Source organism: Camarhynchus parvulus, chromosome 4, assembly GCF_901933205.1.
Source record: "Camarhynchus parvulus chromosome 4, STF_HiC, whole genome shotgun sequence".
In the NCBI taxonomy this organism is placed as follows: domain Eukaryota; kingdom Metazoa; phylum Chordata; class Aves; order Passeriformes; family Thraupidae; genus Camarhynchus; species Camarhynchus parvulus.
In genome coordinates, this window is record NC_044574.1 from 2,560,130 (window position 1) to 2,587,910 (window position 27,781).

The 27,781-nt window shown below is 37.9% G+C and overlaps 1 protein-coding gene across 1 annotated transcript in view; it reads left to right on the top strand.

The window, feature by feature from the left end:
• C4H20orf194 (chromosome 4 C20orf194 homolog) overlaps positions 1 to 27,781 on the top strand; it is a 74,226-nt gene that overhangs the window by 14,843 nt on the left and 31,602 nt on the right. The window contains exons 3-20 of the mRNA XM_030948458.1: positions 2,394 to 2,513; positions 3,324 to 3,448; positions 6,752 to 6,848; positions 8,678 to 8,784; positions 12,397 to 12,474; positions 13,674 to 13,772; positions 14,530 to 14,585; positions 15,740 to 15,875; positions 17,926 to 18,007; positions 18,872 to 18,908; positions 21,517 to 21,604; positions 22,046 to 22,122; positions 22,430 to 22,474; positions 23,033 to 23,078; positions 23,388 to 23,499; positions 24,371 to 24,441; positions 25,327 to 25,377; positions 26,169 to 26,256. Of these exons, the coding sequence (XP_030804318.1) occupies positions 2,394 to 2,513; positions 3,324 to 3,448; positions 6,752 to 6,848; positions 8,678 to 8,784; positions 12,397 to 12,474; positions 13,674 to 13,772; positions 14,530 to 14,585; positions 15,740 to 15,875; positions 17,926 to 18,007; positions 18,872 to 18,908; positions 21,517 to 21,604; positions 22,046 to 22,122; positions 22,430 to 22,474; positions 23,033 to 23,078; positions 23,388 to 23,499; positions 24,371 to 24,441; positions 25,327 to 25,377; positions 26,169 to 26,256 (1,515 nt within the window). The remainder of the gene's footprint in view (positions 1 to 2,393; positions 2,514 to 3,323; positions 3,449 to 6,751; positions 6,849 to 8,677; positions 8,785 to 12,396; positions 12,475 to 13,673; positions 13,773 to 14,529; positions 14,586 to 15,739; positions 15,876 to 17,925; positions 18,008 to 18,871; positions 18,909 to 21,516; positions 21,605 to 22,045; positions 22,123 to 22,429; positions 22,475 to 23,032; positions 23,079 to 23,387; positions 23,500 to 24,370; positions 24,442 to 25,326; positions 25,378 to 26,168; positions 26,257 to 27,781) is intronic.

Sequence of the window (27,781 nt, forward strand, 5' to 3'; positions counted from 1 at the left end):
CTTGAAAGACTCAAGTAAATCACAAATTCCAAATATTTTGCGGAATTCATGGTTTTATGTTAAACAAATGCCTTCCCTCTGTGGCTGTCAGTGCTCTGCAAGCAATAATTCACCCATGTCCTCTATTATAAGAGTTAAATTTGTCAGCTGTCCCCCTTTAAGATCTTTTGTTTTCTCTTCCCCTCCTTCTGTCATTAACTGAAAAAAGCAGGGGTTTGACATTTGGCTTGGAAGATCTTCCCTGCTCTAAGCTGCTGTACCCAGATAAAATCTCAAACTCTTCAAGTGATGGTGACATCAACTTTTTTTTTTTTTTAAAGTGATGGCAGTTTCTCATTTTTCTTCTGATCTTCCAGAAATTAGAATCACAGGATCATAGAATGGTTTAGATTGAAGGGACCTTAAAGTAGTTCCAACTTGGTGCCATGGGCAGGGACACCTGCCACTGTCCCAGGTGGCTCCAAGCCCTGTCCAACCTGGCCTTGGGCACTTCCAGGGATCCAGTGGCAGCCACAGCTGCTCTGGGCACCCTGTGCCAGAACCTCAGCACCCTCACAGGGAACAATTCTTCCCAATATCCCATCCATCCCTGCCCTCTGGCAGTGGGAACCATTCCCTGTGTCCTGTCCCTCCATCCCTTGTCCCCAGTCCCTCTCCAGCTCTCCTGCAGCCCCTTTAGGCACTGGAAGGGGCTTTGAGATCTTTCTGGAGCCTTCTCTTTCCCAGGCTGGACATTGCCAGCTCTTTCAGTCTGTCTGTGCCAGATTGTTGCTCCTCTGAGCCTTCAGAAGGTGCTTCAGTTAGGCAGGTGATCAGTGGAACAGATTATCCTCAGGAGATTGTGTGTGCTCACTTCCCAAGGCTGCAGCTGATTCCAAGGAGGCTGATTCCATTGAAATGGAGTTCTCTAAAACAATGGGACTGTTTCTTCCTGAAAGAAGGGAGTCAGGGAGTCTCCACTTGTTTGTAATTAAAATCCCACCTAGACACAAGGGCTTTGCAGCAATATTTGTTTGTTGAGTCCCGCTGAATTCCAGATTACATTGGTGCGCCTGCTTTCATGGGGCTGAAAATGTAAATAAAACACAGGGACACCTATGAATGAGAGGTCAGAAACAGCAGGAGAATGAGGATTCAAAGATTATGGCTGGAAAAAGACTTTGAGGGCTGAGAAAGCTGAGACAGATGTGAGGCAGCTTTCCATGAAATATCAGATACCTTGGAAAACATGTGAGCTACCAAAGTTACTGAGCAAACAAAGAGTTTGTTAAGAGTTTGTGAGATGTTCAGTAGCTGGATGCAGACACATCATCTGGTTAGCACCCTAAAGCTGAAACCTAACATGAAAAAGGAGCATAAAACCTGAGGTTCGTTCCAGTTTTTGCCAAGTCCAGGTGACTCTTGACTGGTTTGGTTTCCAGTTCAAGTGCTGAGACTCAGATGTTCAGGCCATGTTATTACATTATCAATGTCCTGATCTCTCTTTTAGCAGTGCTAACAAATCCCATTTTGTTGGCAGCCATTCCACTGCATCCTAATGTAATAAATCCAAATTTGTTGGCAAGGATTCCACTGAATTCTAATATAACTTGGTAGGAAAATTTGCCATTAGAGGAATTTTTTGGCATTCAGGACTGGTGAGCTCTGTGAAATGTGGATGGCAAGGATGTTGCTTTATGTGCACTTGTATTTGTTTGAAAAAATTTGGTTTATTACAGTAGAATTATGACTGTGACTGTCATCCAGAGAGATGAAGATAGATGAAAATAGTTTCTAAATCTGTGACCTCATTCCTTTCTTCTTGAATTTATCTTCTGTCTCTTCATTCTCCAGATCTTCAGTTGTTTTCATTTAATTTTCCCAAAGACCAGGAAAGGTTTCTTTGGAAGCTCTTTGTACCCCATATTTTTTGTCAGAACATCTTTTCACAAATTGTCAGAAGTCTGCAGTGGCTCTCTGGTGACTCAGGGATTGCTCTATAACACTGATAAGATAATGTTTAATCATGTATTCTAAAGCAGGAGATTTGGGTCACAGGATTAGTTTGTTAGGAAGCTTCAATCAAGAACATATTAATTAGAATGCATCCTGCATCCAGACAGATGTTTGAATTACTAGAAAAAACAGAATTTTGAATGCACAGCACTGCAGTAAACAAGATATTTAAATTTTTCAAGGAATACTCATGGATTTAGATTGAAAGGAGGATGTCAGCATGTGGCAGTGATCTTGCAAAATCTCCTTTTTCCCTACCCTGTTCTCTCAGTGTGTTCAGTTGGAGAGTTGAGTTCATACTCCTGCTTTAAAATTTAATAAATTGAGGAAGAAAACAAACTTTTCAGGTGTGCAAGGTCAGGACACACACCAATTCTCCTCTGGTTTTGCTTTTGCAGGGATAGACAGTCGATACAATGAAGGGTGCAGAGAGCTGGCAAATTATCTGCTCTTTGGTTTGTACAACCAGAACAACAATGACTTTGAAAGGACAGGTTTTCCTGAAGAAGTTCTGGATGGTGAGTAATGTTCTCAACATTTTTTACCTGTTCTGGACAGAAGATGAGCAGAAAAAGGGACATACAAAAAGAAAAGAAAAGGTCATTAAGTCTCAAGTTGTCTGTGTAGTCTGTATATGCCTGAAGATATCTTCTTAGAAACAATGCTGAAGGACTCATTTTTAAACATAAAAAGATAATTTGTGGAGCATAAAACATATGACATTTATCTCAAATGTTGTAAACTTACACAATTACAGTCCATTAGTTCAGTCAATGTGTGTATGTACGTGTTATTAATATTATGTGATCACACCTCTGCACTTCTGAAATACTTGAGCTCTTTTTTACTTCACCACATTAACTCACCTTTGTCATACTCGGAATGTGGCCAATCCCTGTGATCACAGCTTGTTTTTCCCTTATTTGCATGAAACTTTTGGTTGTTGGCTGTGGTGTTGATAGTTTTTACTTGAAGCAGCTCTGAGGTAACATCAGGCAAGAGCAGCTGGAGTTTAAATTCTGGAAGTGCTCTGGGAAGGCTCATCCTGAGCCTCTTGGCTGCACAAAGGACAGGCTGATGCAAGTTCTGTGCAAGACTTGGGAATTACCCCCCAGTTGTCTGGAGCAGTTACAAGTGCTCTTGTGCTTGGGACTGCCTGTGGCTGCCAACTGTTCTTTCTGCTTGTTTAAAAGAAATCAGGAATTGCATTCAGATAGCTGAACAATTTTCTTTCTTAATGAGGTGCATAATAGAAAAAAATGTTTTTCTGTTCAGTTTCTCTTGTGTGTGGAGTCCTGATGCTGGAATGTTTGTTGTGCTTGTTGCAGATATAATCATATTAATAAAACCTGACAGCGTTCATCTGTACTGCAACCCTGTGAATTACAATCATCTTTTACCCTATGTGGCACACTGGAGGAACTTGCATTTCCACTGTCTGACTGAAAATGAGGTAAGTGAAAAGTGAATGCAGACAAGATTTGCTAATGAACTTGTTAATGAACTGATCCTTAAAGTGAAACTTTAAAAAATGTTCTTTCCAGAAGCCTTTTTTTCTCTTTCCTCCTCAGCAGGGGGGATGATATGTGTATACATCTAGGTATTAATCATTTGCTAAAGTGTGCAAGAAGAATATGTTGTCAATACTTTTATTTGTTGGAGTGTGAGGACAAATTGCTCCTCTCTCCCACTAATTACTGTTGTTTTGACCCGAGTCAGTGATCTTTTAATGAGGAAAAAAATGTGGCTTGTGAAAAATGCAAAATGTGAATCAAGTATCACAGTCAACGCTGAGATTTCCCACATCAAAGCAAAAAGCAGTGTTTGCATTGGCTGCCAGTAGTTTTAGAATATTGGGAAAGATGGGCTTAGTAAGTCCTTTAAAATAAAGAAACTTCATAATGTATTTTCATTTGAACTATTAAATCTTTCTGTCAGGAACTGTTAACCTCACTTCCACTACATCCCATGACTGATGTGAGTTTCATCTTGAACTTAAAGGTCAAAGTATTCTAGAAAAAGTCCATTTATTGTTGTGAAGTATTTTTAGAGGAGTAAAAAATGAAAATACTCTTTGTCTGGGTGTAGAATAAGGACCTTTTCATTCCAGTGGAGACTGGAAATGCTTCTTCCTACACTGAGTTCTGTGTAGTTCCTTTTCTAAGTTAGAATTGTTCTGAATTCTGCAGGGAGTGGGTTTGGAGCCTGTTGTGGTGAGTGGAGCCAGTGGAAAAAAGAGTGGGAAAGTCAGGGAGAGAAACTTTTTGTTGAGTTTTCAGCTTGGAAGGGATGGGACTTAAAATAGCCTGATTGTGTTTTTATGTGTCTGTGATGGGGCTTATAATAGACTGATAGTATTTTTATAGCTTAGATCACAGAATTAGGAAATAATTCAGATTACAGGGGACCTCTGGAGATCATCTTGTCCAGCCTCCTACTTCAGTGGTGAGATCAGATCAGATTTCTCAAGGTTTTTTTGCAGCTGGGTGTTGGAAGCGTCCAAGGATGACTGCAGAACCTCGGCTGCATTTTCCCACTGTCCTCCTAGTGAAAAAGTGTTTCCTTTTGTCAAACCCAAACCTGATCATTTTAAATCATGACTTTTGTCATGACCACTGTGGAGAGGCTGACTTCACCATCTCAGTAATATTTTGGTGGGTTTGAGGTGCAGATATTGAGCAAGCCTGGATGTCTCCTTCTGGGACAAGTGCTGATTGTGGTGGCCCTCCACTGATCTTGCTCCAGTTTATAAATACCTCGTCCATGGATCCCAAAATTGTGGATACAATTCCAGGAGTGCAGCAGAGAGGGATAATTCTTGTTAGGCTAGAACAGCTGAGCTCCAGGTTAAAACATGCCCCAGCAAAACTTAAAGCCTGGCTTCACAAGGCTTCTTTGTTGCCAAAATCCTTGTTGAAAGGGCAAATCTGATGCTGGGAGAACATTTGCACTTTGGAGTCAGGAGCAGAGGAGTTCTTACCATGCAGTTGCCAGTGCAGCTGCAATCTCAGCTATTGAATTTTAAACTTCATCTGCTTATGGGCTTTGATATGATTTATTGTGGTAAAGAACCTTAATCACACAGTGTTGCCTTGAAAAAAATGATGTGACTGGCAAGGTGAACCATGTGCCTTGCTCTTTGTGGAAATGAGGGGAAAGGTTTGGATTTGGAAACTGAAAATACGGTTCTAGTTCATTGCTGTCTGGTGTGAGTGAACTGAGCACTTCCAGTCACATTGCCAATGTATAAAAATTGCCAGTTTCCTAGATTACTACTGAAAGACAAACAAAACCTTGCTGTGTCAGGCTTTTAGTGCATCCTGTTTGCAGGAGAATTGCCTGCAGTGGCTTTTAAGTAGTTGCTTTAGTGATAGAAAGAACTTCATAAAAATGAAACCAAAAAAGCACAAGAATTTTAGAAATAAATAAAGCAATGCTGTACCTGGCTCTGCCAAAACACAGAGCTTCTCCTTCCTTTTTTCCTTCCTACTTGCTTTAACTAGACCACAGGAATTTAAGAGAATATCCTAGTTATTGGGGAAAAAAAATCCCATTTTACTAAAAAAATGCCCATGTTCAAAGTGACCAAATAGGATAAAATACAGAAATTTGCTGTAGTAAATTTTGGGGTGCCACAGTTGAACTGGCTGCAAGAGTAGATTGTGAGCAAACCTTTAGCACCCTGCCAAAACCCAAGTTCTTGTTCCAATGACATTTTGAAGTCTTGAGAAACTGGCAGTTGTTTGGGGCTTGGCTTTGAGCTGCAGCTTTGATCTGACTGCCTGGGATTGAAGGAGGAACACACCACAGAGGAGCTGAGGCTGCAGCTTCAATTCAGGCTTGGCTTAAAAGAACTTGTCCTCAAAAGAAATGTGTTGGGTGTACCCTGAAGCTCACAAGAAATTCATCATCATTTCATTTGCCTTGATAAGAAGCTCAGAGCCCTGCACATAAAAATAAAATTAAATAAAATAACTTAGGCAAAACACCTCTGCCTTCTGGTCTTGCTCCAGAAAACAAGTGGCTCATGAGGAAACCAGCAGGGCTAAACCTGTTGGTTCCAGACTTGCTGCTAAACTGCTTTTCAGCTCAAAGTCAGTGTGTTTGCAGCTTTGTGTTCTGTTAGAAAAATGACTTGAGTGTGATTTGTCTCTTCACTCTGGTTTTTATGCTTTTCTGAGTTAGGATATTTGCTCTTCAGTCTGCTGAAGTCTTCAGACAGTGTTCAGGAGGGTTTCTCCTTTTCTTGCCTCCTCCTTTTCCTGCAGTTCACCTCTCCCTCAGACCAAAACTGATTTTCTTTGCCTAACCCGTGACCTGGGGTTTATTCTGTCATTGATTTTCCTTGCTCAGTGTTGTTTAGCTGGTAATACAGTACCTTATTTTCATTTTTTCCCCTCAGTGGCACGTTTTTCATGGCACATCAGTTGGTATCCTTACAATTACTTCTATCTTTCAAATCTGGATGTTGAAAGACTTCACTGAAAGCTGAAAATAAAGTCTATAATTATACCTTCATATGTCATGATGAAAAACATTGCTTTGAAGTTTGATTTTTTTTCCAATTTCCATTGGCTTGAGTCCATCTCTGCCATGGTGGGATTTCCAAAATCCCAAAGCACCTCCCAGAAATGGGTGCTTGAGCTTCAGGAGGCTGTAGGTGATACTTTAGTGCTTTGAATGCTGCATCTTCTCTTTCCTACCAATCAAATCAGGGCATGGCTAATCCAATTTGATTTGAAATGGCTTCTTTTAGTATGAAGATGAAGAAGCTGCAGAGGAATTCAAGATTTCCAGCTTTGTGGACATGGTCAGGGATTGCAGTCGCATTGGGATCCCCTACAGCTGCCAAGGTAGGGTGGGTGATGCTCAGACTTGTTGGTTTTTGGGGTTTTTTTTGGTCTATTTTTTGTTTTTTTTTTTTTTTGTTAAGGTTGGGATTGAAGGTACTTGAGATGGTATTTCACATTCAAACTTAGATTTTTAAAAAATTTATTTTACAGTTTCATAAGTAGTGAGTTGTGTAGTATTTTACTCACAAGGTATAAAATCCCTAACTCTCTTTCTTTACAAGGTCTTTTAAGGTTAAACTATCTAATTAAGAAATGATACTTAAATTATTTTTATTTTTCACTCAATAACTAATGTTTTATGTCCTGCAATGTGAACTTTTTGTCTCATTTGAAAATATTACTTAAACTCATGAAGAAGAAGGTGAGGAAGAACAACTAGCTACTACTTTAAAACTTCTTATATAGCTTTATATATATTATTATATTTCAAAACTTTAAACTCTGCATTTTCTACTTTGTGATATTACACACACTTATTCAAATTACACACTTGTAATTACAAATTACACACTTGTAATTACACGCTTCATGTGTATTATTCTATTTTAAACTTTAAACTCTTAAGTTTTCTACTTTGTGATATCACACACTCTTATTCAAATTACACACTTGTAATCTTAGTGCTGTTAATCCATTTTGGAAGCCTTCTCTACAGCCTTAGGTTAAATATAAGATTCTCTCGTGGGTCTGTGCTTTTCAAAAGACAAAGTTTAAAATTCTCCTAAAGTTCCAGCACAGAGTGTGGAAGTGTTTTTGCACCCTGCAGCTTCAGGGAATGAAGATTTCCTTGCCTTAGGAGAGAAATAAGGATTAGTAAGTCATTAGTTTCCTTTTCCCTGAAGAGTTGAATTTCTTTCTGAGAGCTGGAAGCCCTCAGAGTTCATTTGGGGAGCGAATTCCCCCAGTGTGAGGCAGAGAAATGATTTGCATTCAGAGCAGTGTCTTGAGCTGCTACAGAACTTCTCTGTTCCCATGGGAGCTCCAGATAAATCCTTCTTTATGGAAGGGGAGAACAAACATTTCTTTATGCAAATTTCCTTTTTTAGAACTGAAAAAAACTGCCCTGCACAGCTTCCTGTTGGGATCTGGAGCCAGCCTTGAGCCTCAGCACTGTAATCTTGCATTCTTTTTTTAGTCCTAATTCTTTATTGCTTCCCTTAGGGAAGGCTGATATGCTCTGACTGACTGAAAAGTCATTAATAGAAGTGCCAGGAGGAAGTTTTAATCTCCCTCAACTTAAAATTCTGATTAAATGGGGTTGATGGAAGAAATTCCTCCCTGTGAGGGTGGTGAGACCCTGGCACAGGGTGCCCAGAGAAGCTGTGGCTGCCCCTGGATCCCTGGAATTGGGTCCAGGGATCAGGATCCAAGCCCCATCCAACCAAGGCCAGGTTGGACAGGGCTTGGAGCACCTTGGGGCGGTGGAAGGTGTCCCTGCCCATGGCAGGGGGAAAATGGGATGAACTTTAAGGTCCTTTCCCATCCAAACCATTCTGGGATTCTGTGATTTTGACAGTATTTCCTTAAGACCAAGCATTTGATGAACTGGAGTAAGCAGAGCTCCCTCTTTATTATCTTGAATTTTAATTGTTAATCAGCATGTAATGAGGTTTGCAAGGGAGATGTGAAATATCCTGAGAAAAAGGCACAAATTCACAGTGTAGAGGAGCTTCCAAAATTGCCGTCTGCATGAAAAATGTTTTTCGCTTCAAGATTTTCAATTGTACAAAAATAGGATTTTCCTACAACTGGATCTGTGAATCCCAAGGACTCAGGGAGAGCTGAAATGCCAGGATTTGTGAGGGAATGTTGCTGTGCTTGCTTTGCAGGCCACCTGCAGATATTTGACATGTTCATCGTGGAGAAGTGGCCGATCGTGCAGGCCTTCGCGCTCGAGGGGATCGGGGGCGACGGCTTCTTCACCATGAAATATGAAGTGAGTGCTTCCCTTGGTCGTCTCCTTCCTGAGGCACAGCTTACTCATGAAATTCTTTTGTTTGGAGAGCACTTTTGGGGATGATCTGGTCCTGACTCACTGCTCAAGCGAGCTGCTAAATTGGATGGAGGTTTTTGGGATCTTGTAAAACTGTGGCAGGATGGGGAGCCTGTGGTGTGGCTGAGGTTCTGTTCTGGGTTACACAGCACTTTTCTTGGATTAACCATTATTTGAACATTCTCCCCAGGCCTCTGCTGTGATTTAGAACTCTTTTTCCTTTCCTTTCCTTTTTTCCTTTCCTTTTTTCCTTTCCTTTTTCCCTTTTTCCCTTTTTCCCTTTTTCCCTTTTTCCCTTTTTCCCTTTTTCCCTTTTTCCCTTTTTCCTTTCCTTTTTCCTTTCCTTTTTCCTTTCCTTTTTCCTTTCCTTTTTCCTTTCCTTTTTTCCTTTCCTTTTTTCCTTTCCTTTTTTCCTTTCCTTTTTTCCTTTCCTTTTTTCCCTTTCCCTTTTTTCCTTTCCTTTTTTTCCTTTTCCTTTTTTCCTTTCCTTTTTCCTTTTTCTTTTTTCCTTTCCTTTTTCCTTTTTTCCCTTTTTCCTTTTCCCCTTTTTCTTTTTTCCCCTTTCTTTTTCCTTTTATTTTTCCCCTTTCCTTTTTCCCTTTCCTTTTCCCCTTTCCTTTTCCCCTTTCCTTTTCCCCTTTCCTTTTCCCCTTTCCTTTTCCCCTTTCCTTTTCCCCTTTCCTTTTCCCCTTTCCTTTTCCCCTTTCCTTTTTCCCCTTTCCTTTTCCCCTTTCCTTTCCCCTTTCCTTTCCCCTTTCCCTTCCCTTCCCTCTGGAGCCATTTCTACCAATAACCAATTTTTTTGCCCCCAGATGGATTTTTTTTACCCCTAATTTTTTAGATGGGCTCTAGATCTTCAAGAGCAGAGGAGGAGGAGCTGGTTAGTGACAAACACCTTGAGATGAGCTCAGAAAATAAGAAAAGACTATTCTTGGGTCACTGGTTTTGACCAAAGAGATGCATCTCCTTCTCTCCCTGACATTTTATATTCCTGGTTCATCATACTCTGCTCAATAGGGCAACAATCAGGATTTAATTGCTCCTATATTTAATAATGATTTAACTCTGAGCAACTTATGTCATTGATTTGCCCATTTATTAATTATGCTCTGAACAGCATTTTCAGATAACAGCTTTGCATTTCTGTGCTTGTTTAAAGCTTCTTTGCTTTCGTTTTTGAATCTCTGCCACAGCAGTGCAGATGTTCCATTTTTTCTTATCACTCCTCCATTTTTACAGCCACAATGGGCTTTTGTCTGACTCCTGATAGCTGGAGAACCTCCAGAGGATGAATAGTGCCATTTCTGAAGTCTCATCATATCTATAATTGTCCATGCTTGCTCAGAAATATTCTCTGTGAGTTCCTGTGCCTTTGTGAGCACCGTGCTCTTTCCACTGGGTGGAAAATTTTAAGCTTTCTTCAGGTTTTTCAGTTTTTTTTTCATTCCATCGCTGGTACTGTAACACCTTGTGGTGTGAACCTGCCCAAAGCATTAAACACAGAGTGCCAACAGATGAGATCTTTGGGGAGGGCAATCAATCACCCTTCTTGATGCATAAAATGAGTTAATGAAAATTTCACTGCCAATTCAGGAGCTGTTTGGGTCTTTAAATGCCCTTTAATTACCCCAGTTCATTTCAGAAATCAGTAGAGGCTCTGAAAAAAAAAAAAAACCATGTTCAGACATGGTGGCACAGACAGAACCTCTCCTGTGTGATCCAGGGAGCTGATTCTGTCCCCAAGCACTCCTGGAATGCTTCAAAAGGAGCAGGGAAAATTCTTGGACTCATTTTTTGAGAGCAATCATGTTGGCTCTGGCCGTCCAGGCAGCTCCAGCTGGAGTTCTTGTTTGCTTCCTCCTTGAAATCATGAGGGGATTTCAAATGGGAAGTGACATTCTTAACTTTGTACATGTTTGTGTGGTTCTGTGTCACTGAGGGGGGAGGAAACCAGGCTGGAAGTGCATTTGGGATCACTGTAAATCATCTATAAATTAATTCTGCCGTTATTAAAAGGGGAGGTTTTTGGTGCATTTTTAGCTCAGACTTTCCCTCTGAGGTTTCCCCTCTCCTGTGTGTTCTCTTAGATTGGAATATAATTGAAGGATGATAATTCAGGATTTTTCCCCATCTTTTAAAGGCACTTCCTCTTTTACTGGATATATCAGAGTTGTTAATGATGCTGTAATTTAGAAAATTTCCTGTATTTATAGGAATGGAATGGAAGTGAGGTTTGGGAAATCATTATTACATGAGTACCTGGAATAACTGTAAAGAAAACTGGTTAAGAAATTCCAGCCAATGTTGCATTTTTAACTAAGTGGATGATGGGGAGTAGATGCAGAATCATTCACATACAAGTGTCCCTTAAGAATATATTTTTAAATATTGTTCTCCATATGCATCTCTCATATGCATCATCTGTAATTTAGAGAATTTCCTGTATTTATAGGAATGGAAGGGAAGTGAGGTCTGGGCAATCATTATTGCACTGGAATAGCAGTAAAGCAGTTTGTTGAGAACATTCCAGCCAGTGTTGCATTTTTAACTAAGTGGGTGATGGGGAACCCTGTAAATGGAGAATCATTCATATACAAGTGTCCCTTTCAGAATATATTTTAAAATGTTTTTCTCCATATACATCTCTCATATGCATCATCTGTAATTTAGAGAATTTCCTGTATTTATAGGAATGGAATGGAAGTGAGGTTTGGGAAATCATTATTCCAAGAGTACCTGGAATAACTGTAAAGAAAACTGGTTAAGAAAATTCCAGCCAATGTTGAATTTTTAACTGAGTGAGTGATGGGGAACCCTGTAAATGCAGAATTATTCAGATACAAGTGTCCCTTTAAGAAGTGAGGTCTGGGAAATCATTATAGCATAAGTACCTGGAATAACTGTAAAGCAGAGGGTTAAGAAAATTCCAGCCAGTGTTGCATTTGTAACTAAGTGGGTGATGGGGAATAAATGCAGAATTATTCAGATACCAGTATCCCTCAAGAATATATTTTTAAATATTGCTCCCCATATGCATCATCCTGCTACTTGGAAGAAAGTATTGCAAAGTTAAAATACTGTCTTAGCCTAAATTTAGTATTGCTAAGTTAAAATGCTGTTTTAGCCTAAATTTAGTATTGCAAAGTTAAACTGTCTTGGCCTAAATTTACATCAGCTTGGAGCAGGTTTTGGCTGATGTTTAGGATGAGTAGCCCTGGAATTGGCTCTTGGCTGTCTTAACTCAGAAAACTCATCTTGCCCTTTTGCCTGCACCAGCTCATGCGGTTCTTTGCTATTAAATTGAAAAATATTGTGAAATTATTTGTTTGGAGCATGCAGAGAAAGCTTTGCACAGAGTTCAGACTCTCACTGGTCAGTTCTTTTGTAACAGAGTGGAAATATTTGTGAAATCAGAGTGGAAATATTTGTGAAATCAGAGTTAAGGAGCACTGTTAGACAGGGCACTGTTCCCTAATTCTGTCTCATCTTAAACCTCAGTCTGTGGCCTTCTTTGTGGTGTTTTTAACACAGAAATGTGTTTAAAATCTCTTTCAGTTAATGGATGTCAGTGCTGATTTATGGAAGACCTACAGCAAAATGGATCCTGTGTCCTTGGAGGATTTGCTTTTTGAGGTAATGCAGGTGAAATGTTCTGCCTCAGCTCCTGCTTGGTGTAACCTCAGAGTAAAAGTTTGATTTTGTTTGGTTTTAGTGAAGTTTGTGGGGTTAATTTTCAGGCTCTGCGTGCTGTTGCTTGCAGGGTCTCCTCCCATTCCTTAAATCTACCACAAACTCTGCAAAACACTAAAATAATTTGCCTTGCTTTCCTTGAATGTATTGCTTTGTCTGAAAATCTCCTAAAAACTTTCCTTCATGTCATTAAACCATGTACAAAATACATAAAGTTGCTGTGGTTTTGTGTGTTAATCCTCCTTTTGCAGCAAGGAGGGTTAAAAAAATCCCCTTTAACACACAACCATTATTCCAGGAATGAAAAAAAAAGCATTTTTCAAATGTTTTGTAGCTCCTTGAAGTGGGGAACAGTGACACTCAGTGGCTGCTCTGATGCTGTGGGAAATACAAACAGAGGGAAGGGATTCTCACATTATTGCCAGGCTCTGATCTCAGTGCTAGAGGAGAAACCATTGTATAAATATTAGTATTTGTAATTATAATTGATATTTGTAATTTATCTATATTTATTTCTATTATAATTTATATGTATCATAATTTATTATAATGGATTTATATTATGATTTAATTATTTATATTTATAATTTACTAAATTAGTATTTATACTTTAATAGCATACATAATTTTATAATTCTTGATATATATTAATTTTTAGTCTGTTTCTAGCTTGATAGCAAATTAATATGTACAAAATTCAGCAGGAATTATCATTTATTAATAATATATTGGTAGTTCACACCAATTTAGTTGTTCAGTCAACTGCTGTAATGAAAATTAAAATATCGTAGAGTTTTTACAAGGCTCTCAGTCTAAGTAATCACTCTCTGAAATTTCACTTCCCTTCTCTGTGTGGAAGTGAGATTAATGTTTGGGACTTGTCCTACACTCTGAGCAGGCCTATTTATTATAATTTGAAGTTTTCAACCTGAAAGTTGTTAAATTGACTTAAATTTTCTGAAAACAATAAACGTAAACCACACACCCACAAAAAGACATCCTGAAATCCAGCAGAATGTCCTTATCTTCTAAAATATATTTATTTTCCTGAGCTTGTTGTTTCTTTGGGCAGTCTGTATTCCAGAGAAATGTCACCTTTGCCTTCATTTCTCTTGAAGTAATGTCAAATATTTTCCTTCTAGGATTTAATGATTTTTGAACACCAGTGGACCAACTTTTTTGCTAATTTTGACACTGAAATTCCCTTCATTCTGGAACTCTCAGAATCTCAGGCTGGGGAGGTAAGCCTGCTTCAGCAATCCTCCAGTATCCATGCAGAAGGAATAATTATTCAGCATTAATTTGGGGATTTTTTTTCCTCTATCCCATCTCACTTTTCATGTTTGAGGGTTAAAAACACATAATTTGAATTTTTTAAAGTCACCACCCACCTTAAAAATCCATGGTATGATGGCTTAGGGCTGCAGGGGTAATTCAGTCAAGTGTTTGCTCACTGATAATTCAATTTCTACCTGCACAGGAGATATTTGTAGGTAGATTTAACTTGCATTTGGATGGAATCTGGTTTGTTCAGGGCTTAACAAGTTGAATTTGCACATCTCAAACATCAGACAAAACTGAGGGGGTGACACAGAGCATGGGAGAAAACAGCACAACATTTCTGGGGGTGGCTGTTGCTTTTTTGATGCATTTTGTTGCCTTTTTGATGCATTTTGTTGCTGTTTTGAGACATTTTGAAGCCTTTTGATGCTTTTTTGAAGCATTTTGTTGCTTCCTCTGTTATGGTGGAAGGTGTCTCTGCCCATAGCAGAGGGTTGGAACTAAATGGGCTTTAAGGTCCCTCCCAACCTAAATAATTTAATGATTTAATGAAATGAGAGATTTAGTGGTGTTTGGGTTTATTTGTGGAGATGGAAGTATTTTCTGAGGATTCAGGAGTTTTCTCTGAGAAAGATAATTCAGGTTTAATTAACAAGAGGATATTTCACACTTCTGTCCATGTACTTCTTAATAATTTTTGTTTTCAATTCTTCCCAGCCCTTCAGAAGTTATTTCAGCCATGGCATGATCTCAAGCCATATAACAGATAACAGGTAATTATTACTACTACTACTACTTCTTCTTCTTCTGCTTCTGCTTCTTCTTCTTCTGCTTCTCCTTCTTCTCCTTCTTCTCCTTCTTCTCCTTCTTCTTCTCCTTCTTCTCCTTCTTCTCCTCCTTCTCCTCCTTCTCCTTCTTGTTATTATTATTATTATTATTATTATTATTATTATTATTATTATTATTATTATTATTATTATCATCATTATTATTACTCATTATTCCCTCTGCTGTCATTACTACCTCAGTATTTTATTTCCATATCCCTGATGCCATAGTGTTTAAAATTCTTTTCGATATCACCTCAGTAGATCCAATCTCATACTAAAAAAAGCCTGTGCAAAGTTCCTTCATGTCCTGGAAGGATAAACGGAATTTTCCCAGTGTTTAATGCTGTAATTCTTACCTATACCATGAAATTTTGTTCATTATGATCAGTTCCTTCCTTGTTCCATCCCTGGAAAATTTGGATGGGGCTTGGAACAACCTGGGATAGTGGAAGATTGGAATGAGATTATTTTTAAGGTTCCTTCCAACCCAAACCATTCTGTGACTTTATGAGAGACTTTTAACCAAAAGTTGTTGTTTAGCTGAAGGTTTCTGTTGCAAAATCCATGTTCTGCTGTTGTGAGCTAATCAAGGTTTGTTTAGCTAATTCAATCTCTCTGCACATTCTCCTCTATTTGGAATAAACCAGTGCAGTTTAATGTCCTTTATTGCTGGCAGCATCCTCTGGTGTTTGCATTGCGTTAAAGAAAAGAAAATCTTTGACCTCTCCAGCTGAGTCTTGGGCCCAAAGCCAGAGCTAAACCCAAAATAGTTTTGTTTGTTTCCAACAGAGTAATTTCAGGGCTTTTCAAGATAGTAAATTTTAAGCTAAGCAGCTTTTCAAGGCAGTTTAAGATAAAAGAATCTTCTAAGAGCATTTGGGAGCAACCTTGAGATAAGTTCATTGTATTTGAAAGAAATTACCATTTTATAAATGCAAGTAGATTTTTTCTTTTGAACTTGCTCCTTTCACTGTGAAGCTTTAGTAATTTTTTTTATTATTAGAATGAGAATTTCAGCAGTTAAAAGCTTTGATTTCATTTGTTGTTTGTAAACTTGCTGCAAGTATTTTGGTGGTGATTCCCTGTCTCCTCCTCAGCCCAAGCAGGCAGCCCTTTGTCCTGTTTGGCAGCCACTCCACAAAGGAAAACTTGAACACTGGGAACTTTAATTTTCCATCTGAAGGGCATCTGGTCCGAAACACTGGCCCTGGTGGAAGCACTGCCAAGCATATGGTAAGGCTTTGGAGAAGTTTTCTGAGATTTTAAAGTATATTCTCTTTTTCTTTGTATATTTTTTGTGCTTGTCTTTCATGAGTTAAATGCCTAATTCTTCTTAACATAAAGCACCTTAGCAATCCATCAGTTCAAGGAAAAAATGTGATTTTTCTTGCTCTTTCCAAGTGGAACCATATTGGATTCTTAATCAGGGACTGCTGAATGAATTTAAATAATTTATTCTCTGGAAAAAGACAACTTTTGCTGTAAGTGGGTGGGGGAGAGGGAAATGCTGTTTGTGTCCTGGCCACAAAGTGAAAACCTTCTGTGATACACTTAACTGTGACCCACAGATTCTATTTTAGTCACATTTATTTAGCCATTTCTTAAAAAAGAAACAAAAAGCCACTTTTTTTTGGATAATATCTTTCTGAATAAACCTGGGATATACCACACATATCCAAATTCCAGTGTGTGCTTCAACAACTATTGACAAAACTCTGAAAAACCTTTCATAAAATTCCAGGACTGTTCTGATGAGGATGCAAAGCTTAACTTATTTCCACTTCCAAGTAAAACATGATTAACTAGTTTCCATTTCCAAGTGAAACCTGGGTTGTTAAACATGCTTTTAGTTGTTTTGTTAAACTTTTGCTTTTACTTTTCCATGTCCAAGTAAAAGCTGAGTTGTTAAAGATGATTAACTTGTTTCCCTTTCTAAGTAAAAGCTGGGATAATAAACATGATTAACTTTTTTCCATTTCCCAGTAAAAGTTGGGTTGTTGAACATGATTAACTTATTTCCACTTCCCAGTAAAAGCTGGGTTGTTAAACATGCTTTTACTTGTTTTGTTAAACTTCTGTTTTTACTTTTACATTTCCAAGTAAAAGCTGGGATATTAAACGTGATTAACTTGTTTCCATGTCCAAGTAAAAGTTGGGCTGTTGAACATGATTAACTTGTTTCCATTTCCCAGTAAAATCTGGGATGTTAAAGATGATTAACTTGTTTCCATTTCTAAGTAAAAGCTGGGATGTTAAACATGGTTAACTTGTTTCTATTTCCCAGTAAAAGTTGAGTTGTTGAAGATGATTAACTTGTTTCCATTTCCAAGGGAAAGTTGGGTTGTTGAACATGATTAACTTGTTTCTATTTCCCAGTAAAAGTTGGGTTGTTGAACATGATTAACTTGTTTCCATTTCCCAGTAAAAGCTGGGTTGTTAAACATGTGCTGAGGTCCATCACCCCAGGGATTTGGAATCCTCTGGCTGGGTGGCTCCAGAAGGCAACTTGGCAGCGAAGGAGGAGAGAGGTAGAGTGTGGAGAGAGCTCCCTGCTGCCTCCAGGGGCTCTGGGAGTGCTGTGAGCCCTGAGCAGGTGGATGTGAGAGCATGAGTGAGCCCATGAGTTGATGAGTTTGTCAGCATTTCATGTGCAGCTGCCTCAGGGATGGATGGACGTGGGGCTTCTGGGCACAAATCACGTGTGCAGAGCCTGAGAAAAGAGTGGGTTTGCATCTTGGTGAAATCTCATCCTCCATTTGCTGCTCTTAACATGATTTCTGTGAAAACGCTTTCAATTCTGTCTTTCCTTCCCTTGTTAACGATAAGATACCTTTGAAAATGCAAGTACTGTGTTATTGTGATGTACTTGCTCCATCTGTTGTCCTCAGATTCTGATGCTGTTCTTAAAAAGGTGGTTTATTTACAGGTACAGGTGATACTGTTTTAATAGGGTGTCATGAAAATAGTAAATAAGACCAAGTGCCAGCCTAGTTATGGGAACCTGACCCACTTTCCTCTTCATGAAAAGAGCAGTTGACATAGGAAATTGAAAACACAAGTCAGAGCTGATCTCCTTTCCAAAGTCTTTCAACCATTCAGGTCAAGTCAAAAGTGAAATAGACCTTTGAAAACGTAAGTTGCTTTTTCACAATCCAGTTCTGTGTTGTAAACTTCTGTAGTCTGTCAGTGCTTAGAAGACTAAAGGGGAATGTAGTTAATTGTTAATTATTGCACCAATTTGTTTTACTGATGTCTTTTGTATCTCATTAATACTGACTGCTAGGTAGTGCAGTGTGTATCTCCAAAGGGACCTCTGGCTTGTTCAAGGACCTATTTTTTTGGAGCCACTCACATTCCTTTCCTGGGTAAGTGCATTAAATACACCAAGGCAATTATTACCTCTGATTCCATGAAAATTTGTAGCAATTAAAGGCTTTGCTTCCTTTCTAAGTGGTGGATTCTGTAACCAGTGCATGAAATCATAGCAGATTTTGTGGGGAAAATCTGTCAGATCTGAGTGTTGAACATAAAATATGTCAGATCTCAGTGTGCAGACTCTTTTTAAAGCATTAAACAAATATTTCAGTCCATGTTCCATATGGAATTATAAAAAAACAGTCTCCAAAGTACATAATTCAAACTGAGAGTTGCCAAGTAACTGAGGATTTTTAGGATGAAGGAAATTCTTTCAATTCTATCTTTTATCCTCAGTGTAATGAGTTTCAGTAGCTGTATTCCTAATATTCCTAAATAAAAACAAGCCATGTAAAATTTTTAAAAACCATTTTCTTATGTATTTTAAATGGCTGGAAATGTCCATGGATGAAGTCAGTCCTTAGGGTTATCTTGAAAAAAAATAAAATTATAAAATATATATTATATGTAACATATATATTGTATATTGTATATTGTATATTATATTTATATTATATATGTGTAATATATACTTAGTATGTATGTAATATATATATTTTATATATAATATATAGAAGTATATAATATATAAAATATAAAAATATATAAAATATATACAGATATAATATACTGGGCTCAGAACAGCTGAAGAAAGGATGGTTGGAGAATTGGAATTACAGCCTGTGTTTGCCCCAGTAGCATAAAATACTGGATAAATTCCATGTAAGATGTGCAGCAGAAATGTTTTCAGAGTGCTTAAACCAAACTTTTTTTTATTATTATTTTTGGTTTTTTTTATTTTTGTTTTAATACAGGAAATGACAACGAGATACACAAGCAAGCTGAGCAAGTGTAAGCTGCCAATTTTTTATATTATTCCTTAACTCTTCTCTCTTTCTACCTCGTGGCGGTAGGTGAAACCTGCTTTTAGTGGCTGTTGGCATTTGCAGGGACATTTTTATTCAGAATAATGTGCATGGGACAGGGTTGTAGAAGCAAAATACTTGTGGGGAGTTTCAGTGGGTACATGGGGAGTTGTTCAGAAAGGAAATATTAGTAAATTTTGCTCAAATTGTAGTAAAAAAAAATCTTGAATAATTTTTAAAGATACTTTATGTAAACCAAGGGGAAAAAGTCTCTCACACTGTAGCATCATGCACAGATAGAAGAAAAAGTAAATTTTTGACCAGTTTCATTAAGAATGTGGAAGATTTCTGATGCTCAGTGAAAATGCCAACAGGGAACAGTCAAACCTATGAAGAAATTCACTGTGTTCAAGTCAGATCAACCTTAATTTTTCCTAAAATTTGGGAAGCTGCAAAGCTTCTGCACATTTTAACCTTCTCAAAATCCCACTTTGTTTATCCATGTTGATGTCCACTTCCTGTGCATGTTGTAGATCCCTGTCCAGCTTGGAGAACACAATAGAAAATCTGCTTTGGTCCTGCTCTCTCTCTTGATAAATCAGATTTTTCCTTAGAGATTTTTGTCCTCCTTATTAGTTGGGATCATTTTAGGAGCCTGTTTTTGCTTCTGCAAAGCTGCATGACCTGGTAGCAAGATATTAAAAATATTAAAGATGTGTCAGTACTGTCACAATAAATACTGTTGACTCTTGGTAATTGTGAGACATAAAAATGAAATTACTGCACTGAGCAGCAGATTTTTCTTTATGTTGGAGAAAACTGAACTCCAACAGGTGTTTTTTCTTGCATCTGTGTGCTGCTCAAACATTTTTTGTCCTCCTTCAAAAACTCTTTTTACTAAATACATTTTAATCAGGATGAGTAGAGAAGCTCTAAACAAAGTAGAGGTGGATAAAAGCAGTCATTTAAAAATAATGTTTTTTCCTTGGAAGCATCCTTGTATTGGTTCAAATAATCTAATTTCAACAACAGTAGTATAATTGGCTTTTTTGACAAACCTGAACTCATGATATTCAACTTAGTTGGCAGTTGTGTCCTGCTTCTTACAGTTGTCAATATCTTATAAAAAGTGAAATAAAAAGTATTTTATGAACACTATTCATTCCAAATTTGGCTGTACTGATTGCCTGGAGTGCATAAACCAACTCTGTAAATGGAATGATAAACTGGGATAAATTTTGTGGTTTTATTTTTATTTAAGAAAATGCTTCAAAAGCAACACAAAAGAAATCCTGTGCTTTTTTTTTTGGTTTTTTTTTTTTCCTGCTAGCTTTAAAATGTTAAAATAGGAAGAAGAATAAGACAAAGGGCACCTCACTGAGATGTTTTCTTGTAAATATATATGTGAATTTGAGGGAAAATAGGGATGGTTACAAAGACTGGAAGAATTACAGTATAAAGGAATTACATTGCTTTAATGCAGTGAAAATATGCTAAGTGCATGGAAAGCACAGGAAAATTCAATCCAGAAACCTGAAAAAATAGTGAAAAAGCTGAATTTTAAAATCACTTGCTGCTGTTGGGGATGATCCAAGACAAGCTTTGGTGCGTTTTGAGGTTTCCTCCATGTTTGGGATCTTCAGATGCTTTTTTCCCATCCTTCAGGAATGCTTTGCCTTTGGCTTAAATGCTGGATCCTCTTTCCTCCCCACTCTTCACTCCCTCAATACTGACAGTGGAGTCATGAGAAAACTTAAAATTTAGGGAGTAATTTTATTGGCCTGTTCATCTTTTTATTGTAATTTAGCAGGAAAACAGAAGCTGATGTTCCTTGGTTGGGTTTTTCCCCAGTGGTTCTGGAGCTGTAAATGTGTCAATAGCTGAAAGTCACTCCTGGCTTCTCCTGGCTTTGGTTTATTTCTTTACAATTTTTTCAGTCCCCTTTTAAGAAGGGAATTGGACTAAGCTGGGATGGAGATTTCATGGAATTGTGGGATGGTTGGAAAAGATCTTTAAAGATCATCTCATTCCAATATTCTGCCAGGAGAGGGAGGGACAGCAGGGACACCTTCCACTGTCCCAAGTGGCTCCAAGCCCTTGGACACTTCCAAGTGGCCTTGGACACTTCCAGGGGTGCAGGGACAGCCCCAGCTTCTCTGGGAATTCCATCCCAGGCCTCCCCACCCTCACAGGGAACAATTCCCTCCCAGGGTCCCATCCATCCCTGCCCCTGTCAATGTGAAGCAATTCCCGCTGTCACTCCAGACCCTGCATGTAGGATGTGGTTCTTAAACCCAACTGCAGCAAAAGGCAACAGTAAACCAGATTTTTTATTCCTGACTAACAAAAGCACCAGACACATTTATATCAAGGGTTATTTCCCTAAAATATCCTGTAATTTGAGCAATTTCCTCGCTCTGATTTCATTTTCTTAAACAGAAAGCTTAACTATAAAACCACTTCACTTATTCCAACAAAGATCCCTTCCTTATTATTAAGGGAGTTGTGCAATGAGAGGAAAAAGTGCTCCTTTAAAGAGAGGAGGAAGAAAACTCTGCCTGTCCAGTAAATGTTGTGTTTGTATTTCTCTTCAGTACGCTGTTGTCGCAAATATATTCTGCTGTTGTAGAGGCTGTGCTTGCTGGCATTGAGTGCTATGCTAAAACTTCCACTGAATCCAAGGTAAATGAAGTTGGTAAATGAAATTTAATTGTTCTCTCTCTGTAATTGTTGATTTGGATTGCTTGCAGTATGAGATTTACGTGCAAACCAAAAAAAAAACCCCAAAATAAATTCAGTGTTTTGCTCAATGGAATAACACAAGGTTCATACCCTGCCCTCCAAGCAGGCTCTGAATTCTGTTTTAAAAAAAAAAAATAAAATAAAAGAGAGATTTCAGAGTGTGTCTAATTTTACCCATCTCCAGTTGGTTTTCCATCTTCTCATGAATTTTCCTGACCTCCTAGTAAGGAAAATGAGATCTGTGAAAAATCAAATTTTAGCCTGGTGCATCAGTGTGTTACAGTTTAGTGTCTCCTGTTGGTCTTAGGGTGCTCCTGGAGCTGCTGGGAGTTGGAAAGGGGATGGCAAAAGGATATTTTAATTTTTATTTCCTTTTTTCAGGCAAAGGAAGTGGCAGAGCAGGTGCTGCTGTCTGCGTTAGACTCCCTTGGCTTAGCACAGCTGAAATCTGCTTTACGGTGTGTATTTCCAGAGTTACTCATTTAGATACTTTGGGGGAAAAAATATCGATTATAAACTGAAAAATATCATTTATAAACTGAAAAATATTAATTATAAACTGAAAAATATTAATTTTAAACTGAGCTTGTCTGACTGCCAGATTTCAAGACTTCATAATGCATCCAGCCTTTAAAAATCGTTATAATTATCCCATTTTCCAGTTTTCTTAATCACTTCTTTTGCTTTAAATCTATTCCTGCTTATTTTTTACCATTTAAAAATATAAACCAAACACATTTCACCTGTACAATTTCTATTCTACAGCTCCAAAATTGCTTTTCAAATCCAGGCTGTGAACAACCATGGCAGGTTTGTATCACTATCTTACAACTTCTTGTTATTAATTACATAATTATGTAATCAATAACTACAATAATAATATTAATAAATAATTAATATTAACAAATATAATAATAATTATATTATTATCTTGTTATTAATTACAGTGATTTACATACACTAATAAATAAATTTTTCTCCTCTTGGAACTCCTGTAAAACCCCTTGTGTTTGATAATTTCACACAAGTTGTGCTAAGTGCTTTTGTGTATGAGGTAATTCAGTGATTTCATATCTGTAATTCTGTGGAATCTTAAAAACATTAAAAGGAATAAAAAGCAGTTGGGCAGACTGATTTTTATTAACTGTTAATGAGTAGAAGCAGCATGAGCTCATTAAGTTTCCTTTGAAAAATGTTTTTAACTTAGTTGATATCACAAACTTGTGCTTATTTAATCCCCACACTAATTGACTGAAATGACCTGCACAAATAAGTGTTTGTTTTAAACCAAAACAGCTTTTTTGGTTGCTGTGGAGTCACAGAAAGATGATCTAACTTTTAAATATTTAATTATCATTGTTGTTCTAGAATTACTCCATTAGATAATGAGGACAGCCTGAGTTTAATCAAAACGGTAAGAAATAATAATATTTATTTATTTTATTAGAAAATAGAGCTCAAGTGTCTGTTTTTCTGGGTTATACTGAGATTTTTGTGTGAATACAAATGTAAGGGGAGACATGAGAGAGATTTCAGATGCTGGACCAGGTTTAACAAGAAATCAGAATTCAGAATAAAACATTAACACAGATTTATGATCTCAGACTTTAACCACAATGTAGAAATACTGGTTTAGGATGCTTGAAAAATACAAATTTTGCTTTTTCAATTGAAATATTTCAAGTTCTTCTTTCTCTTCCCTCCAACTGCTGGATGGCTGCAGGCATCCATGATGGTGTTTGACATTCCAGACCTGCTCACAGGAAGAGGATGCTTGGGATCTGTTGTGTTTTCGGAGTCCTTCCTGACATCACAGATACAGGTCAAAGAAAAAGGTGAGCAGTTTAAATTCTAAAATTCAACACCACTCATGTCCTTCTGTGATGAGAAAGCCAAAGGAATTCCTTTGGATGTTTTTGCTGTTACCCTGATGGGTTTGGAACAGTAAGAGCAAAGGAAGAAGCCATGGAAAGATCAGAATAAATCAGGATTTCTTTGGAACTCTGGAGCAGCCATGGAAAGATCAGAATAAATCAGGATTTCTTTAGAACTCTGGAGCAGCTCTGTGTATGTCAGAGCACAAGAGAAGAGGACTGGGAGTTAGCTCTGAAAACTCCATTTAAACACTCAGAAATCCTTAAAAGAATGAGATTTTCATATTTACTAAAGAAATTTCCAGTCTTAACAGTTAACATACATTATATTCTGAAGTATGTGGGTGGTATAAGTTTAGTGGCCATGGTGATATTAGATCAGATGTTGAAAATTCTAAAATTCAACACCACTCTTGTTCTTCTGTTGGCTTTGCTGTGATGGGAAAGCCAAAGGAATTCCATTGGATGTTTTTGCTGTTACCCTGATGGGTTTGGAACAGTAAGAGCAAAGGAAGAAGCCATGGAAAGATCAGAATAAACCAGGATTTCTTTAGAACTCTGGAGCAGCTCTGTGTATGTCAGAGCACAAAAGCACTGGGAATCTCTCTGTGAAAACTTCATTGAAACACTCATAAACCCTTAAAATAATAAGATTTTCAAATTTACTAAAGAAATTTCAAGTCTTAACAGTACCATACTGGGCATTCTGAAGTATAAGTTTAGTGGCCATGGTGATATTAGGTCAGAGGTTGAACTTAATGATCTTGGAGGTGTTTTCCAAACTTAATAATTCCCTGTTTCCATTGCTTTGCTTCCCGTGGCTTCCCTGCAGATGGCAGCATCCATCCAAACTCCAGGCACGTTATCCTGACTGCAGCTATCCCAAGATTTGCTTCCTGGCTGGTGAGTGAGAGCACAGAGCCTCAGCTCAGCTCATCCACAGGGCAAAACTTGCTCTGGGCATGGGCTTGGCTGAGGGAAAATCTGGAACCTGAGCATTGAAACACAATGTTGTATGTATGTTTTAATATAAACATACCCTGGTTTTTTAGATCTGGACAATAAATGAAAAATTAAGCTGATGGTTCCATGATGCATAGCAGGAGTTTTAAATTATTATTATTAAAATTATTTAAAATAATTAAATATCATTAAATATAATACTAATACTAATACATAGCAATAACAATAATAGCAGCAGCAACAACAACAACAACAAAACAACAACAACAACAACAACAACAACAACAATAATAACAATAACAACAACAACAACAACAACAATAATTTCCTTGTCACCTCGTCAGGTTTTTAATCTTTTTAAAGGTCTGGTTGCTTTTGAAGTGTACAGTTTGACTTTTGAAAATTCTGTTTATTGTGGGGCATTGTAGATCAGCCCAAAAAAGTTTGATTCAAGACTTCTGATGCCCTACACTGTGTGAGAGATAGAATTCCCAAGAATATTACAAAGCTGGGCATTGCCCTTGGCAATGCAAGCTTGAGCAGTAATAAAACAATAAAACTGCATGCTTTCTATCTATATAATATTTTAGTCCATAAAGCAATTTAATGGGGAGAATGTGGTGCAAGAAATTATTTTGATCCCATGGTAACACAGTATTAAGAGGAAAAAATTGTTTTTGGAACATTCTGGGCTCAAGGCTTCTTCTGTCTGTGGTACCTGAGGTTCTTGTTGGTCTCAAAGCTTTTTTAATGCTTTTTATTTAGTGTTAGACTTGCTTTATTTGTATAAATCACAATTCAAATGGAAGCTCTTTCTGGCTGCAGGTTGAAGACAGTGATGTGAAACTCTCTGAAAAGGCACAGCAAGTATTAAAGGTAAAATTAAATATTTTTCTTAAACTAAAAAAGTTACACGTTGATGGACCAGTATTTGAAAAACTTGAGCCACTACCAGACTCTCTTTTTATTATGTGTGTTACTTGTCTTCTACAAGACTTGCCTGTTCTGCCTTGTCTTTTTCTAACTTGCACATACAAAATAATATATTGTGTGTAAAAGTTTGAGGCTTTCTTTATTTCAAAGAATCATAAAACCCAAGAGCAGAAAGAATCCTAATAAAACTATGATTTCATGGAAGTCTCACTAAACATTACTCATGGAGCTCATGTGTCTCCAAAAACCCCTAAAACTTGATGCAACTTTCTTTTAACTTAATTAGCATGCTAATGTCTAAAGGAAAACACTCTAAGCACTAGGAAAAAAAAAAGGAGTTTGGAATCTGGAAACATCTTAAATCACATGAGTTTCACATTTGTGGTGCAATTTGTGGTTCCCAGGAATGTTCATTATAAATAGATTTATTTTCATGTTTTAGCTCAGTAGATGGACAAAGTAAAAACAAAAAGCTCAGCCTTGTGGTTGTGACAATAACTTGTAACTTCATTGCTGCTGGCAAAACCAAAACGGGGGGAAGGCTTTTAAAAATGATACTCTTGCCTTGCTCTCTTTCCCTGGTCCATGCAGGATAAAACTCTTTCAAAAGTTCTTGACTGATGCTGTTTGAAAATTAAATATTTTCTCTTGGAGCAAAAGCAAGAGAAAATATTCCTGCTTGGTTTGGTCCTTGATTCAGTGTGTGATGTTGCTGTTTGGTTTTTCCTGTTTAGGAGGACAAATCTTTCCTGGGCACTTTACTCACTGGGGGTGATGGAATTTATATCTGTTCCAGCAACCCACAGGCCACGCCTGCAGAAGGTGAGATGTAGTTGGGTGGTTTTCTTTTTTGCTTGCTTTTTCTTGTTTTGGTGGGTTTTTAAACAGGAGAGAGCTTGTGAGATTCACACTCTGGTGAGCCAAACTGTGCCATCATCTTAAACTTCCAATTTGCCTTTCCATGTCTCTTGTTTTTAATTCCATTTTTTTTTTGGCCCCAACCTCTGCCTGGAAGTCCTGGAAGGAGAATTCCTGCAGAGCTTTGGGCTTTGCAGACTTTTGGTGGGAGGAGGCTTTTCCCCACAGCTCACCTTCAAAAATGCCCAAACAAGCTCCTCCTGTCCTTGCCAGATGTGCTGCCAGATGTTTTCTGCCTTTTCTGTCTCTTGAAAGATGAGGTTGGAAGGATTGGCCATTGCAGAAGTTCTGTGGGTTCCCAGCTCAGGAGGAGAAGGCAAATATTCCTCCCAAAGCCTCCTCCTGGAGCTGACATGTTCCAGGTTTCTGCCACTGCCATTTTCTCTCAGGAATTCAGAATTTGTCAGCCCAGCTGCTCAGTGTGGCACAGAAAAATGCCTGAATTTGGTCCTTCTCAGATCCAATCCAGTTACAGCTTTTTGACACAACATCCCTGACAGCAGTCTTGGATTATTCCTGTTTTTTTGGTGCCTTTTCCTTCAAGAACTTAAACAACATGAATATCCCAGGAATAAGACTGAAAATAATCTGATAGGACTGGTAGATTTCCCTCCCTCCTTGTGCCCTGAATGCATAGATTCTTTTTAAGTAATTTTCTATATATTCTGTAATATATAATTCTATTCTATAATATATTCCTGTATATTTTCTATATATATTTTCTACAGAGAAGGTGCTGCTGTCACAGTGCTGATGTGCAGCAGGAGGTGCTGAATATCTGACATTAAGTGCTTGCTGCTGACAGTATTTAGAGGAGAACCTTCAGCTTTATTGTCTTTGCCCCGGAGTGTGGAGGATAAATAATGATGTGCAAGGCAATTAAACAGCAACCCTCACATCAGGGCAGCTGCTTTGGCTCTAATTGATCAGATTTCAAAGAGAAGAGGTTAATGCAGAGTGGGATGTTCTGCTGTTTTGCAATGCAGTGCTGTGGGCACTTGTTCACTCAGTAAATAACTGGAGAACTCTGGATTTTATTTTATTTTATTTTAATTTTTTTTTCTTTTGTTAAAACTGGCTCTGTGTGCCTCCAAAGGAGCAATTTTTTCTTTTTTAAATTTTTAAAAATTTTTTTTTGAGATTTCTGAAGTTCAGTGTTTTACCAACTCTTGAGCTGGAGAGTTACAAATAGATGCTATGAAGACCATTAGGAAACACTGCAAGGAACATGAAATTTTTTTCATGACATGACAGTGAAGCTGATTTTGTTCCCCAATTTGTTGGGCTCAAATCTGGGCTCTGCTGAGGTTGCAGCCCTGTAGCCTGGCACTGTGAGGTGCAAAAGGTGCATAAAATTCATGGAATAGTTTGGGTTGGAACATTTAGATCCAACCCCTTGCCCTGGGCAGGGACACCTTTCACTGACCCA